Genomic DNA, 17,077 nt, shown 5'->3' on the forward strand with positions numbered 1-17,077 from the left:
AGGATACCAAGAGGGTTACGGCTGGCAGAAGGACCATGGAGTAAAGACGTGAGAGTGAACCATGGACATGAGAGATGGGTTGTTAAAAGGGGATAGGATCGAGGGGAAACAAAGGCATTAGAAAAAGAACAGAATATATGGATAAAGAACAAGAAGAGACTTATAGAGTGAGACCTGAGAGAGTCACAGGAATGAGAGATGGGAGATCAAGGATGGGATAGAAGAGGAGAACCAGTGGGTAAGGTTGGGCGAGAAAACCTAGGGTCAGAGATTAAGGCCTCTTTCACATTTCAGTCTTCTGGCGTCAGTCAAATTCTGTTGTCGCGATGGATGCATCAAAAATAGTGAAAAATGGAAACAACGGATCCAGTTTTTCAACGGATCCGTATAGCGGATCCGTCAAAAATCCAGATCCGTTGCATCTGTCGCATCCGTTTTTTCATCCGTTTTTTCATCCGTTTTTTCGATGGATTTTTTCATATCTCCAAATGGGAGGCTTCCAACCGTGATTGGCTACTGGAAAATAATGGAAACCTATATATTGAGTGTTTTAACACGACATCTTTGAGAGGTTGCAGAGCAAGTGGCAGAAATGGAAGGAGTGACCATCTATGCATCTATCCATCAGGCATGTTGCTGGCAGGCTTCTTGCTTGTATGCTTCTTGCTGGCACATTGAGGAATGAAGCCACATGGCAGGTTTATATAGATTTTGGGCTGTCTGGCCAATTGGCTACTAAATACAGATTTGGAGCATGCTCAGTGTAAAAAAGCGGAATCCGTCGCTGGATTCCGTCATTTGATGGACAGCGACGGATCCTGCGCCCATAGGCTTTTATTCTAGTCAACGACGGACGCCGCTGGATCCGTCGCTGTCCGACTTTTCAACACAGACAAAAAAAGGTTACTTTGTCCGTCCTCTCCAGACGACGGATAAACAAATTCCGACAGATCCAGCACACGACTGACGAAACGCGAGGCCATCCGTTGTAATCCGTCACTAATACAAGTCTATGAGAAAAAGACAGATCCAGCGCACGACGGACGAAACGTGAGGCCATCCGTTGTAATCTGTCGCTAATATAAGTCTATGAGAAAAAGACGGATCCAGCGGGCAAATTCGCTGGATCTGTTTTTGTCACAAACAACGGATTTTGACTGAAACAAAAAGACTGAAGTGTGAAAGAGGCCTAAGGGAGAACCAGAGCCCCCTCCGGTTAGGCACATCACATAAAATTTAGAACTAATCGGTCAGGTTGGCTTTTGTAGAAGTGGATTGGGTACATCTGACAACTCCCTGTATCCATGGATGAGGACATGTTGTGATGTATCTGATGAACTCATGATTCCATGGTAACGTCTTGCCGGTGATGGCACACCCACACTGTATACATCATACTAAGGACCTCTGTAGAAGACCGGTAACGTCCTCACACATTTGTGGTCACTAGATTCATACACATTTATTGTTCTACATCAATATTGGGATGAATTCCAATAATCATAGTACTAGCTGCCATTTATAGCATTCACTGACATTAACCCTGCGTTCTCCAGAGACTGTACAGCGAGTCCGTCCTGAAGACTGTCGGGGACATCGCTAAGAAGGTGCAGCAAATCATAGAGGTAAACATGGCTGTGTATGGCTGTATATATAATATACTGCTGCACTTGAGGAAATGATAGGGGCTGATGAGTATCCTGTCCTGCAGAATCCAGATGATGGCCTCATAGTCCTCAGTGGATGTGGTACGTCTGGTCGGCTGGCAGTGCTCCTTGCGGTGAGTCCTAGTCTTCTCCTCCTTCACCAACACATGGATCTTCATTCCTCAGTTATGAGAGGCAGCCAGGATTCTGTTCACGTCCAAGTGGCTTGTTATAAATTTTTATGGGTTCTTGTCCCAGTAAACTCTCAATTAGTGCCCACACTTCTGGAGTTCAGGAGGAAACAACTCAAGGACATGGAAAACATACGGGAACCAAAACAGGAGTCATTCTCAGTCAGATGTCCGAGCACTGACCACTGAGCTGTCCACCTCCATAACATCCTCTAATTCGTCATCTTTCTCCATGTTCTGGACTGGGACTTCCTCATTTCATCTCCTAATTCCTATCTGTAGAATTCCTTCAACCGTCTGATGAGAGGTCTCCACCAGAGCCCGTGTTATACCTACATTATTGCAGGAGGGGACAGGTGGGTGCCATCATTGTGTCAGTGACATACAATTCACTGTTTTTTTTCTGGTAGAGATTAAACTTTTCAGGTACCTTATTTAATCTGCAGATCTATTGTGACAGCTCAAGAAGCTCCTGAGGACAACCCTATCCGCGGACAAGAGGAGCTGCAGAAAGTAAGTGACCATCAGGAAAATCATGTGCAATATGCTTCATAGACCATGATATACCTGCAGCCGACAGTCCCAGAACCTACTGACCAGATCTGATCAAAGTCAATCAACTCTGTGTTTAAGGTGAAAGGATTTTCAGACTGAAATAAGTGATCCATATCACTATTAGGCTATTATATCTGACCCAATATTAAAAGGATTATCTAAGACCAGCAAAACATGGTGGCTTTCTTCTAAAAACATCACTCCTTGCCTTGGGTTGTACCTAATTTGCTTGCAGTAGAGTGTAAGCTATCTTCTACTGTCAATGTGACTGCTGCCTATCTTGGCTCACACAGTAGAACAGAATCATAACTATCCATTTCCCCACCAGTGATAATGTGATATTCTTCTGTTTTACAGCAGGCTGTAAAATGAGATGATTCTCTGTAGTACAGCCAGTTGTGCTGACAACTAGTGGACACAACAAAAATTGCAATATGTTTTTGTCGGCATAAAACTGTAATAGTGCTAATGAGATTGACTAATGAGTTTACTGGCCTATTCTTCATCCTCCCCCTAACCCCATTTTTGCTTCTCTCATATCCTCCTCTTCCTTCTCCGTCCTCCTCCACCTCTTGTTCCTCTTCATGCTCCTTCTTTTTCGTCTTCTTCTTCCTTCTCCCCTTCTTCCTCTTCTGTGATGGGGGTGGGTGTTGACTCACTGGGCCACTGGCCGTGCTTACCCTGGAGGGGCGTGACTAACTGACTGGTCTTCACTATGGGCCCCGGTGGTGAAGATAGGCTTGGGCAGTCAAGGTAGTCACCAGGTGCCACTCCAAGTCAGTGCTAGGACCTGCACCAGCTGACTTACGCGTTAAGGCAGAAATGAGAGGCACAGAGGACGAAGACAAAGACGGGGTCAGGTGGGCAGCAGAGCTTCAAAATAAGAAGTCGAGGTCATGAGCAGAGAGATTAGACAAAAACGGGTAAAAAAGCTGGATCAGAAACAGGAGAGTCAAAAAAAGAATGAACCTAGACAGGAAACTGGTGACTAACTGCAAAAGTACCTAAGTTCAGGCAAGGTGTGTAGGCAGGAGCAACCTAATATATTCCCTGCTGGTAGGGGATAGGCCAGGGAAGCAAAACTCTGCAGAACACAGCAGGTTCAATTATGTCAGAGCCTGGTCGCACCTCCCTAAAGCCAGGTAGAGACTCTCTAGCAACAGGAGGATTTAGCAGTACTGAGAATGCTGCAAGAGGTAGTTCAGCGAGACTGCCTGATACTGGGAGGAGCAGAGCGGCAAACACAGTGAGAAAGATGGCGCCCATTAACAGTCCAAGTCACAGGCATGACACCTTCCTCCTCGTTCTCTTTGGTCTTGCTTATTTTACTAGTTTATCTCTCATTTTCCCCCTCGCTTTTTGCGTCTCTTATATCCTCCTCATCCTTCTCCTCCACCTCTTATTTCTCTTCCATTTTCTTCTTTTCAACCTCTTCCTTCTTCTCCCTCTTCTTGCTCTTTCTCTTTCCTTCTCCTCTTCTTTCTCCTCCCCTCCGCCCCTATTTGTTTTCATCTTGCTCTTCGTTCTTCCTCTTCTCTTTCCTTGTCTTTTTCCTCTTCCCTTTCCTTCTCCATCTTCTTGCTGTTCCTTCTAATTTCTTTTCCTTCCTCCTCTTTGATCTTGCTTAGTTTACTGATATATCTCTCACTTTCCCTCTTGTTTTTCATATCTCACATATCCTCCTCTTCCTTCTCTTTCCTCTTCCTCTTTGGTTTTGCTCAGGTTTCTGGCTGATTCTTCATCGCCTCTCCTTTTTTACAGTTCTCTCATATCTTCTTCCTTTTCTCCTTCCTTCAGTCTCATCCTCATGACGTTCCTGTGTTTCTAGGTCTGTGAAGGGAAGAAGAAGGTGGTGTTTATAGGGATCTCGTGCAGTCTGTCCGTGAGTACTTGGCCACTTCTTTATGAACATGCAATGGTGACATCCCTGATCAGTCTGGAGCCGTTTTCCCTGCCCTGATCTGATGTCTCTAGCGCTGATTTATTGGGATGTTGGGGGTGCTCGCCTCAAAATCCACTCTGTTTTCTGTACATTCAGTCATATTGGATGGGTCTGGTCACGACTCATTACAAACCAAAATGAATTCACAAAGGAGCATAGATGTTAGGCGTTCCTTCACTTGGACCATAGGTTCACTTTCCTGCCCCAGACTTGAGTCCAAATAGCCTGTTCTAGTTATAGTGGTGGGTATGTGCCCCCTGGCACTCAGGACTGGGAACACATGTCCAATGGTCCTCCAGCTATCTTCTCACCTTTCCAAATGGTGAAACCACTCGTACATGAAAGAGACAATACCCTACATCCTACAGAAGCCCGAGCGGAAAACTGCTCTCATTCTCGAGGATACAGATTATTAAGGGATTGGCTTGGATAGGGGTCCATAATGTTAATGTAATAACCCCCCACCCCCAAATACTCCACACCTATCTGCCACCAAAATTATAATTCATTGCAAAATCTTTCCTGCACCCAGTCGTGGCTTCTTCCGTGTAACTGGTGACAGTTGGTAGTTCTCTTCATCTAGAAGCCTGACTGATGTTCTGATGACTTTATGGTGGTCATTTATCTGTCCTGTCTTCACAGGCTCCATTCATTGCTGGTCAGCTAGACTTCTGCATGAAGAACCTGGATGTGTTCCTGCCAGTCATTGTAGGGTTTAATACAGTCTCCATGGCCAGGTGGGTGAAGTGTCCATGGTCAGGGTTTAAAATGATGTTTTAGGGGTCTGGTGCAATAATGTGCCCAGAATCTGATAAGATGAGTTCTCCAGGGTTTGGTGGGAAGAGGTGTCCTTAAGTCAAGTGAGATGCGTTTCCAGGATTTGATGGGATGAGTTGTTTGGGCTTTGATGGGAAGAGGTGTCTGGTGAAATGATGTATCTGAGATCCCGTAAGAGGTGTCCAGGTTCCAGTGAGATTATGTGTTTGGGGTCCAGTGTGATAATGTATCCAAGGTACAGCTGGATGAGGTGTCCGGGAGTCAAGTGGGATGAATTATCAGGGGATCCAGTGTGATGAATTGTAATAAGATCCAGTGGAAAGAGGTCTCTGAAGTCTGGTGGGAAGAGGTATCTGGTGGGATGACGTGTCTGGTAGTCAACTGGGATGAATTGTCAAAGGATCCAGTGGTATGAAGTTACTAGGGTTTAGGGGTGAGAGGTGTCTGGGGTCTGGTGGGATGAGGTATCTGGGCTCTGATGGGATGAGGTATCTGGGCTCTGATGGGATGAGGTGTATTGGGTCTGGCGGGATGAGGTATCTGGAGTCTGATGGGATGAGGTATCTGGAGTCTGGTGGGATGAGGTGTATTGGGTCTGAGGGGATGAGGTATCTGGGCTCTGGTGGGATGAGGTGTATTGGGTCTAGTGGGATGAGGTATCTGGAATCTGGTGGGATGAGGTATCTGGGCTCTGATGGGATGAGGTGTATTGGGTCTGGTGGGATGAGGTATCTGGGCTCTGATGGGATGAGGTATCTGGAGTCTGGTGGGATGAGGTGTATTGGGTCTGAAGGGATGAGGTATCTGGGCTCTGGTGGGATGAGGTGTCTTGGGTTTGGTGGGATGAGGTATCTGGAGTCTGATGGGATGAGGTATCTGGAGTCTGGTGGGATGAGGTATCTGGAGTCTGGTGGGATGAGGTGTATTGGGTCTGAGGGGATGAGGTATCTGGGCTCTGGTGGGATGAGGTGTCTTGGGTCTGGTGGGATGAGGTATCTGGAGTCTGATGGGATGAGGTATCTGGAGTCTGGTGGGATGAGGTATCTGGAGTCTGGTGGGATGAGGTATCTGGGCTCTGGTGGGATGAGGTGTATTGGGTCTGGTGGGATGAGGTATCTGGAATCTGGTGGGATGAGGTGTATTGGGTCTGGTGGGATGAGTTGTATTGGGTCTGATGGGATGAGGTATCTGGGCTCTGGTGGGATGAGTTGTATTGGGTCTAGTGGGATGAGGTATCTGGAATCTGGTGGGATGAGGTGTATTGGGTCTGGTGGGATGAGTTGTATTGGGTCTGATGGGATGAGGTATCTGGGCTCTGGTGGGATGAGTTGTATTGGGTCTAGTGGGATGAGGTATCTGGAATCTGGTGGGATGAGGTATCTGGGCTCTGATGGGATGAGGTGTATTGGGTCTGGTGGGATGAGGTATCTGGGCTCTGATGGGATGAGGAATCTGGAGTCTGGTGGGATGAGGTATCTGGAATCTGGTGGGATGAGGTGTCCAATGTCTCTTGGGATTATGAAGGGTCCAGAGTTTGGTGGGATGATGAGGTGTCCAGGGTTTGGTGGGATGAGGTGTCTGGAGTCTTTTAGGGAATTCTTCACGATCAGGTAGCTAAAGGACCGGGGTTGGGCAGAAAGCAGCCTCTCATCAGTCATGTTAATTCCCAGGAATGACAGGATTGAAGGTTGGAACTCCACTTTTCGGCAAGTGGCAGAGCAGATAAAGAACCTCCAAGACACTCAGCAAGCCTTCGTCCTGAACCCTGCTGTGGGGGTAAGCGCACACAACCATGACTTTGTATCGTCTAGATGTCTGGTTCCATGTCTGTCCTCGCACAGTAGCGGCTGTCCACGTTCTGATAGTCCATGGATGGTTCGGTTATAATATTGCATCCTCGCTGACTTATGAATTCCTCCTTGTATCTCGTATAAAGACCTTCCCTCCTAGAGACTAATACTATAAAGTACGAAGTCACGATCAAGGCCTCTCTGTACTTCATGGCGTTACCTGCCTACATAATTCCTCCATGAAGTAACCGCTTTGTTTTCCCTGTGTCACAGCCTGAAGGTCTCTGCGGCTCTTCGCGTATGAAGGGTGGAAGTGCCAGCAAGATCCTTTTGGAGACTCTGTTCCTGGTGGCACACAAGGCCTGCTCCAAAGTGGAGGTGACAGAGAAGTGAGTGAGGGGAAGCGCTGCCAGTATCAGGGGTGGACGGAGCCCTCCGGGGCTGGTATCAGGGGTGGATGGAGCCCTCTGGGGCCGGTATCAGGGGTGGACGGAGCCCTCTGGGGCCAGTATCAGTGGCTGAGGAGCTCGCACTGGTAATGGGCCAAGGGTCTGGTGAAAAGCTATAGAAATATAAAGCCATCCAGCACTCTAGAGAGTCATGGCGTCTTCTGTCTACATGCAGGTGTCTGCTGGAAATCCTCCGGACGTACGAGAGAGCGCACAAGGTGACCTATTCCCACAGCAAGAAGATTGCTGCACTCCTCCACCAATCAGCGACAAGGTAGTGAGGCCTTATTGCAAATGTGTAGCTCTCACAGGTCACCGCCAGAGGGCAGCACACATGTCTTGAAGCTGCAAAGAAAAAAGCATGATGCAAATTGCCTCCTCAGTGAAGAGCACTGCATGGCCGATAAGTCTCCATACACAGGCCTGTCACTCTTCACAAGGACAGACATTAGCCATACCTAAGAACAGAAGGAGGGACAAATTATGCAAATTTTGCTAGTGCCCCTAGCCACACCCCAAGCCACACCCATTTACCTTTTGCTTCTCCTCTGACAGGAGGAGTTGTCAGACGGACGCTGGTAGTGAGGGACATTCAGCAAAGGCCAGAGACTGCAGGGCCCAGACACAAATCCGGGGTTGTCCACTGTATCCGGGACAGCTTGTTGCATTTTTTATGTCCTTCCTCCCTTATTTCTGCAGCATTATAAAGCATAAACAATCAACTTCACATCTGCACCAAAAACGCATCAAATATGGGAGAAAAAGATAAAAGAAATGAGTTTAATACAGAAAAAATCCACTGCACTATTTTTTATGCTATTTACCGATCACAGTAAATAATCTGATCGTTGTTCTGTGCGGGTCGTGTCGATTACAGGGACTACAAATATGTCTGTTAGTTGCTGATTTTATTTTTTTTTTTAAAAAGTGTAGAATAATGACATTAGTGTAATGGTGTTTCATTATTCTTTAGTAATTTTATAGGAGGAAAAAAAAAATCTGTTCTATTTTCCTTCTAGAACACAGGGACATAGAAATACACTGCTATGTTCAGATGCATCTCTATGTACCAGGGATTGGTGGCTGCAATGCAGCTCAAGTATAGAAAATTCTGCCAGTGACATCACTGGTGTCTGTGGTTCATGGCTGTACCTGCAATTATAAATGTTGTGAGTTCACATCCAGGGTGACTCACAAAAAAGGGAAAATTACTAGGGATGAGCGAAAAGCTATATTCGGTAAGTGCTATAGGTCTTCGCTCATCCCTAAAAATTACATTTTTGCTATTTTTTTTTATTACATTTTAGTAGTTTTTATAGGAAGAAAAAAATGTGAATTTTTCTTCACCGCTACAATACAGTGTCATAGAAATACACTACCAGGTACAGATGTATCTCTATGTACCAGTGTATTCTGCAGCTTGGGTAACTGCCTGCAATATAGGTCTAGACTACCAAATTCTACTGCGGGCCGTGGCTTATAGCTAGAACTGCTGTCTGCAAGCATGGAGGTCGCAAGTCTGAGACTTGGGGAGAGCAGATAAGGGTGCCTGCCTCCAGTAGGTGAATACACCCAAAATTAGTCACATCAGAGAGCATGATCACTCTGCTGGCACCATTATAGTCTATGGCAGCAGTGGCGCATGCGTCCGAATCCCATTTTGAGTGAGGGTTCGTATAGAAGCCCGAGAAAAGTGCAATGTGAAAGCAAAGTTAGACCTCAGTAAAAGACAGAGTATGTAAATACTACAAACTACCAGAAGGTGGCAACAGAAAATCATAAATGTTTACTGTTGTACATACATGCTAGCCACCTTAGGGAGAGACCCAAGTTGGGCTAAATGTAGCGGGACGAAAGAGACCGAAAAGCCCTCTACTTAAAGGAAATACATAGTGGATGCTTTCCTGAAACGGAAAGTACTTGCAAGCAGCATAATACAAAGAATAGCAGGTTTACCCAGAATCCTTTGCAGTAGGCGGAGCTATGCAAATCATCTCTTTCCACCCCTGTCTAATCCACAGCGCTTGGAATCGCCAAGCGTGCAATGCTGCGGATTAGTTTCTGAATTTACACAGCCAACCAATTCCTACCTGTGGACACGTGTTTCGGGCTTTAGGCCCTCATCAGCACAGGGCTGGAATTGGTTGGCTGTATGGAGTGGGGCTCGGTGAGCAAGCGATACATACATGCTAGCCACCTTAGGGAGAGACCCAAGTTGGGCTAAATGTAGCGGGACGAAAGAGACCGAAAAGCCCTCTACTTAAAGGAAATACATAGTGGATGCTTTCCTGAAACGGAAAGTACTTGCAAGCAGCATAATACAAAGAATAGCAGGTTTACCCAGAATCCTTTGCAGTAGGCGGAGCTATGCAAATCATCTCTTTCCACCCCTGTCTAATCCACAGCGCTTGGAATCGCCAAGCGTGCAATGCTGCGGATTAGTTTCTGAATTTACACAGCCAACCAATTCCTACCTGTGGACACGTGTTTCGGGCTTTAGGCCCTCATCAGCACAGGGCTGGAATTGGTTGGCTGTATGGAGTGGGGCTCGGTGAGCAAGCGATACATACATGCTAGCCACCTTAGGGAGAGACCCAAGTTGGGCTAAATGTAGCGGGACGAAAGAGACCGAAAAGCCCTCTACTTAAAGGAAATACATAGTGGATGCTTTCCTGAAACGGAAAGTACTTGCAAGCAGCATAATACAAAGAATAGCAGGTTTACCCAGAATCCTTTGCAGTAGGCGGAGCTATGCAAATCATCTGTTTCCACCCCTGTCTAATCCACAGCGCTTGGAATCGCCAAGCGTGCAATGCTGCGGATTAGTTTCTGAATTTACACAGCCAACCAATTCCTACCTGTGGACACGTGTTTCGGGCTTTAGGCCCTCATCAGCACAGGGCTGGAATTGGTTGGCTGTATGGAGTGGGGCTCGGTGAGCAAGCGATACATACATGCTAGCCACCTTAGGGAGAGACCCAAGTTGGGCTAAATGTAGCGGGACGAAAGAGACCGAAAAGCCCTCTACTTAAAGGAAATACATAGTGGATGCTTTCCTGAAACGGAAAGTACTTGCAAGCAGCATAATACAAAGAATAGCAGGTTTACCCAGAATCCTTTGCAGTAGGCGGAGCTATGCAAATCATCTCTTTCCACCCCTGTCTAATCCACAGCGCTTGGAATCGCCAAGCGTGCAATGCTGCGGATTAGTTTCTGAATTTACACAGCCAACCAATTCCTACCTGTGGACACGTGTTTCGGGCTTTAGGCCCTCATCAGCACAGGGCTGGAATTGGTTGGCTGTATGGAGTGGGGCTCGGTGAGCAAGCGATACATACATGCTAGCCACCTTAGGGAGAGACCCAAGTTGGGCTAAATGTAGCGGGACGAAAGAGACCGAAAAGCCCTCTACTTAAAGGAAATACATAGTGGATGCTTTCCTGAAACGGAAAGTACTTGCAAGCAGCATAATACAAAGAATAGCAGGTTTACCCAGAATCCTTTGCAGTAGGCGGAGCTATGCAAATCATCTCTTTCCACCCCTGTCTAATCCACAGCGCTTGGAATCGCCAAGCGTGCAATGCTGCGGATTAGTTTCTGAATTTACACAGCCAACCAATTCCTACCTGTGGACACGTGTTTCGGGCTTTAGGCCCTCATCAGCACAGGGCTGGAATTGGTTGGCTGTATGGAGTGGGGCTCGGTGAGCAAGCGATACATACATGCTAGCCACCTTAGGGAGAGACCCAAGTTGGGCTAAATGTAGCGGGACGAAAGAGACCGAAAAGCCCTCTACTTAAAGGAAATACATAGTGGATGCTTTCCTGAAACGGAAAGTACTTGCAAGCAGCATAATACAAAGAATAGCAGGTTTACCCAGAATCCTTTGCAGTAGGCGGAGCTATGCAAATCATCTCTTTCCACCCCTGTCTAATCCACAGCGCTTGGAATCGCCAAGCGTGCAATGCTGCGGATTAGTTTCTGAATTTACACAGCCAACCAATTCCTACCTGTGGACACGTGTTTCGGGCTTTAGGCCCTCATCAGCACAGGGCTGGAATTGGTTGGCTGTATGGAGTGGGGCTCGGTGAGCAAGCGATACATACATGCTAGCCACCTTAGGGAGAGACCCAAGTTGGGCTAAATGTAGCGGGACGAAAGAGACCGAAAAGCCCTCTACTTAAAGGAAATACATAGTGGATGCTTTCCTGAAACGGAAAGTACTTGCAAGCAGCATAATACAAAGAATAGCAGGTTTACCCAGAATCCTTTGCAGTAGGCGGAGCTATGCAAATCATCTCTTTCCACCCCTGTCTAATCCACAGCGCTTGGAATCGCCAAGCGTGCAATGCTGCGGATTAGTTTCTGAATTTACACCGCCTACTGCAAAGGATTCTGGGTAAACCTGCTATTCTTTGTATTATGCTGCTTGCAAGTACTTTCCGTTTCAGGAAAGCATCCACTATGTATTTCCTTTAAGTAGAGGGCTTTTCGGTCTCTTTCGTCCCGCTACATTTAGCCCAACTTGGGTCTCTCCCTAAGGTGGCTAGCATGTATGTATCGCATGCTCACCGAGCCCCACTCCATACAGCCAACCAATTCCAGCCCTGTGCTGATGAGGGCCTAAAGCCCGAAACACGTGTCCACAGGTAGGAATTGGTTGGCTGTGTAAATTCAGAAACTAATCCGCAGCATTGCACGCTTGGCGATTCCAAGCGCTGTGGATTAGACAGGGGTGGAAAGAGATGATTTGCATAGCTCCGCCTACTGCAAAGGATTCTGGGTAAACCTGCTATTCTTTGTATTATGCTGCTTGCAAGTACTTTCCGTTTCAGGAAAGCATCCACTATGTATTTCCTTTAAGTAGAGGGCTTTTCGGTCTCTTTCGTCCCGCTACATTTAGCCCAACTTGGGTCTCTCCCTAAGGTGGCTAGCATGTATGTATCGCTTGCTCACCGAGCCCCACTCCATACAGCCAACCAATTCCAGCCCTGTGCTGATGAGGGCCTAAAGCCCGAAACACGTGTCCACAGGTAGGAATTGGTTGGCTGTGTAAATTCAGAAACTAATCCGCAGCATTGCACGCTTGGCGATTCCAAGCGCTGTGGATTAGACAGGGGTGGAAAGAGATGATTTGCATAGCTCCGCCTACTGCAAAGGATTCTGGGTAAACCTGCTATTCTTTGTATTATGCTGCTTGCAAGTACTTTCCGTTTCAGGAAAGCATCCACTACTGTTGTACATAACATTGACCACACGATGGCAGCAAAATTTACTAAACTACAGTAAATAGAGAGAATGCAGTTACCAAACACGACCAGAAGGGGTCAGCAAATAAAAACGAATTATCACTGCTGTAGTTATAACACTTATTATTATTATTATTATTATTTTATTATTATTATTATTATACATTTTTATAGCGCCATTTATTCCATGGCGCTTTACATGTGAATACGGGGCAAATATAGACAATTACATTAAACATGAGCAGATAACAAGGCACACGAGTACATAAGGAGGGAGGACCCTGCCCGCGAGGGCTCACAGTCTGCAGGGGGTGGGTGAGGATACACTAGGAGAGGGAAGAGCTGGCTGTGCGGTTTACATAGTACCATTGATTACATGAGAAGTGATTACATACAAATTACAGTAAACAGACTAACAATGACAGACTGCTACACAGGGGCGAGGATCCTGCCCTTGCGGGCGTACATTCTACCGGATGGAGGGGATGTAGACAACAGGTTGAGGGTTGCAGGAGCTCCTGTGTTGGTGAGGCGGTAGCTCCGGTGTTGGTGAGGCGGTAGCTCCGGTGTTGGTGAGGCGGTAGCTCCGGTGTTGGTGAGGCGGTAGCTCCGGTGTTGGTGAGGCGGTAGCTCCGGTGTTGGTGAGGCGGTAGCTCCGGTGTTGGTGAGGCGGTAGCTCCGGTGTTGGTGAGGCGGCAGCTCCGGTGTTGGTGAGGCGGTAGCTCCGGTGTTGGTGAGGCGGTAGCTCTGGTGTTGGTGAGGCGGTAGCTCCGGTGTTGGTGAGGCGGTAGCTCCGGTGTTGGTGAGGCGGTAGCTCCGGTGTTGGTGAGGCGGTAGCTCCGGTGTTGGTGAGGCGGTAGCTCTGGTGTTGGTGAGGCTGTAGTTTCAGTAGTGATGAGGCGGCAGCGGGGTCAGTGCAGGCTGTAGGCTTTCTTGAAGAGATGAGTTTTCAGGTTCCGTCTGAATGTGGTTGATAGTCAGATGTGTTGGGGCAAAGAATTCCAGAGGATGGGGGATATTCGGGAGAAGTCTTGGAGGCGATTGGGTGAGGAGCGAATAAGTGTGGAGGAGAGAAGGAGGTCTTGGGAGGACAGGAGATCACGTGAGGGAAGATATCAGGAGATTAGTTCAGAGATATATGGAGGAGACAGGTTATGGATGGCTTTGTAGCTCAGTATTAGTAATTTGAACTGGATACGCAGAGGGAATGGGAGCCAGTGAAGAGATTTGCAGAGGGGAGAAGCGGAGGAGTAGCGAGGAGAGAGATGAATTAGTCGGGCAGCAAAGTTAAGGATGGACTGGAGAGGTGCAAGGGTGTTAGCAGGGAGGCCGCAGAAAAGGATGTTGCAGTAGTCAAGGCGGGAGATGATGAGGGCATGCACAAGCATTTTAGTAGATTGGGGGTTGAGGAAAGGACGGATTCTGGAGATATTTTTGAGCTGAACGCGACAGGAGGTGGAAAGAGCTTGGATGGGCGGTGTGAAGGACGGCAGAGTCGAAGGTTACTCCGAGGCAGCGGACTTCCGGTACGGGGGAAAGCATGATGTTGTTAATTGCAATAAATAGGTCAGGTAAGGAAGATCTATGGGATGGAGGAAAGATGAGGAGTTCAGATTTGTCCACATTGAGTTTGAGGAAGCAAGAGGAGAAGGAGGAGGATATGGCTGATAGACACTCCGGGATTCTGGAGAGCAGAGCGGTGACGTCTGGGCCAGAGAGGTAGATCTCAGTGTCATCAGCATAGAGGTGGTACTGGAATCCATGGGACTTTATGAGTTGTCCCAGGCCAAGTGTATAGATGGAGAAGAGTAAGGATCCTAGAACAGATCCTTGGGGGACTCCAACAGAGAGAGGGTGGGATGAGAAAGCAGTGTGGGAGTGGGAGTGGGAGACGCTGAATGTGCGGTTGGTAAGGTACGAGGAGATCTAGGATAGGATAACAATAACCAGAAGGTGGCGGCAGCTTATAGTAGACAATACAAGGACAAGGGTGACCCCACGGTGCTCTGTAGTCCCTGTGTGTGGTGTGACCGTGCAGTGTTCTGTAGTCCCTGTGTGTGGTGTGACCGTGCAGTGTTCTGTAGTCCCTGTGTGTGGTGTGACCCTGCAGTGTTCTGTAGTCCCTGTGTGTGGTGTGACCCTGCGGTGCTCTGTAGCCCCTGTGTGTGGTGTGACCCCGCGGTGCTCTGTAGCCCCTGTGTGTGGTGTGACCCCGCGGTGCTCTGTAGTCCCTGTGTGTGGTGTGACCCCCGCGGTGCTCTGTAGTCCCAGTGTGTGGTGTGACCCTGCAGTGTTCTGTAGTCCCTGTGTGTGGTGTGACCCCGCGGTGCTCTGTAGTCCCAGTGTGTGGTGTGACCCTGCAGTGTTCTGTAGTCCCTGTGTGTGGTGTGACCCCGCGGTGCTCTGTAGCCCCTGTGTGTGGTGTGACCCCGCGGTGCTCTGTAGCCCCTGTGTGTGGTGTGACCCTGCAGTGTTCTGTAGTCCCTGTGTGTGGTGTGACCCTGCGGTGCTCTGTAGCCCCTGTGTGTGGTGTGACCCTCTTGCCCCCGTTACTGACCTTGTGCTTTTTGCAGTCTACAGAGGAGGGGGCACCTGTACATCCTGGGTTGGGGGACACTGGGACTGGTGGGCATCATGGACGCAGTGGAATGTGTCCCCTCATATAACAGAGGTAAGTTTGTGACCCCAACCACAATATACATCTCTCAGTCATCAGTCAGAGGTATCAGATTAGCGACCCTGAAGCCACGAGGTTGCATCGGCCCCTCATATTCTCACATCATCTGCAATAATTAATCTGAGAGAAGCCAGAGAGTCGGAGCTGCGTGTAATAACTGGAGTCCTGTGGACATTCACAGAGGTGGACGGGCAAATGACAGGCTCTCCATCCTCAGCTCCCTGCTCTCCATCCTCGGCTCCCTGCTCCCCATCCTTGGCTCCCTGCTCTCCATCCTCAGCTCCCTGCTCTCCGTCCTTGGCTCCCTGCTCTCCATCCTCAGCTCTCTGTCCTCAGCACCCTGCTCTCCATCCTCAGCTCCCTGCTCTCCGTCCTTGGCTCCCTGCTCTCCATCCTCAGCTCCCTGCTCTCCGTCCTTGGCTCCCTGCTCTCCATCCTCAGCTCTCTGTCCTCAGCACCCTGCTCTCCATCCTCAGCTCCCTGCTGTCCATCCTCAGCTCCCTGCTCTCCATCCTCAGCTCCCTGTTCTCCATCCTCAGCTCCCTGCTCTCCATCCTCAGCTCCCTGCTCTCTGTCCTCAGCTCCCTGCTCTCCATCCTCAGCTCCCTGCTCTCCGTCCTTGGCTCCCTGCTCTCCGTCCTCAGCTCTCTGTCCTCAGCTCCCTGCTCTCCGTCCTCAGCTCCCTGCTCTCCGTCCTCAGCTCCCTGTTCTCCGTCCTCGGCTCCCTGCTCTCCATCCTCAGCTCCCTGCTCTCCGTCCTCGGCTCCCTGCTCTCCGTCCTTGGCTCCCTGCTCTCCGTCCTCGGCTCCCTGCTCTCCGTCCTCAGCTCCCTGCTCTCTGTCCTCGGCTCCCTGCTCTCCGTCCTCAGCTCCCTGCTCTCCAATCGGCTCTCCGTACTTGGCTTCCTGCTTTCCGTCCTTGGCTCCCTGCTTTCTGTCCTTGGCTCCCTGCTCTCCATCCTCAGCTCCCTGCTCTCCGTCCTTGGCTCCCTGCTCTCCGTCCTCAGCTCTCTGTCCTCAGCTCCCTGCTCTCCATCCTCAGCTCCCTGCTCTCCGTCCTCAGCTCCCTGCTCTCCATCCTCAGCTCCCTGCTCTCCATCCTCAGCTCCCTGCTCTCCGTCCTCGGCTCCCTGCTCTCCATCCTCAGCTCCCTGCTCTCCGTCCTCAGCTCTCTGTCCTCAGCTCCCTGCTCTCCATCCTCAGCTCCCTGCTCTCCGTCCTTGGCTCCCTGCTCTCCGTCCTCAGCTCTCAGTCCTCAGCTCCCTGCTCTCCGTCCTCAGCTCCCTGCTCTCCGTCCTCAGCTCCCTGTTCTCCGTCCTCGGCTCCCTGCTGTCCATCCTCAGCTCCCTGCTCTCCGTCCTCGGCTCCCTGCTCTCCGTCCTTGGCTCCCTGCTCTCCGTCCTCGGCTCCCTGCTCTTCGTCCTCAGCTCCCTGCTCTCTGTCCTCGGCTCCCTGCTCTCCATCCTCAGCTCCCTGCTCTCCAATCGGCTCTCCGTACTTGGCTTCCTGCTTTCCGCCCTTGGCTCCCTGCTTTCTGTCCTTGGCTCCCTGCTCTCCATCCTTGGCTCCCTGTTCTTCGTACTTGGCTTCCTGCTCTCTGTCCTTGGCTTCCTGCTCTCTGACCTCGGCTCCCTGCTCTCCATACTTGGCTCCCTGCTCTCTGACCTCGGCTCCCAGCGCTCCATACTTGGCTCCCTGCTCTCTGACCTTGGCTCCCTGCTCTCCATCCTTGGCTCCCTGCTCTCCGTACTCAGCTCACTGCTTTCCATTCTCAGCATCCTGCTCTCTGTCCTCTACTTCCT

General features: G+C 49.4%; 1 protein-coding gene across 2 annotated transcripts in view; it reads left to right on the top strand.

The window, feature by feature from the left end:
- Positions 1–17,077, top strand: part of GCKR (glucokinase regulator) — a 131,975-nt gene that overhangs the window by 3,845 nt on the left and 111,053 nt on the right. For both annotated transcript variants that reach the window (XM_069768178.1, XM_069768179.1), the window contains 10 exons: positions 1,557–1,625; positions 1,712–1,780; positions 2,120–2,193; positions 2,284–2,350; positions 4,221–4,274; positions 4,977–5,071; positions 6,782–6,887; positions 7,175–7,290; positions 7,526–7,624; positions 15,173–15,270. In XM_069768178.1, the coding sequence (XP_069624279.1) occupies positions 1,557–1,625; positions 1,712–1,780; positions 2,120–2,193; positions 2,284–2,350; positions 4,221–4,274; positions 4,977–5,071; positions 6,782–6,887; positions 7,175–7,290; positions 7,526–7,624; positions 15,173–15,270 (847 nt within the window). The remainder of the gene's footprint in view (positions 1–1,556; positions 1,626–1,711; positions 1,781–2,119; positions 2,194–2,283; positions 2,351–4,220; positions 4,275–4,976; positions 5,072–6,781; positions 6,888–7,174; positions 7,291–7,525; positions 7,625–15,172; positions 15,271–17,077) is intronic.

The sequence above is a fragment of the Ranitomeya imitator genome, chromosome 5, assembly GCF_032444005.1.
Source record: "Ranitomeya imitator isolate aRanImi1 chromosome 5, aRanImi1.pri, whole genome shotgun sequence".
Taxonomy (NCBI): domain Eukaryota; kingdom Metazoa; phylum Chordata; class Amphibia; order Anura; family Dendrobatidae; genus Ranitomeya; species Ranitomeya imitator.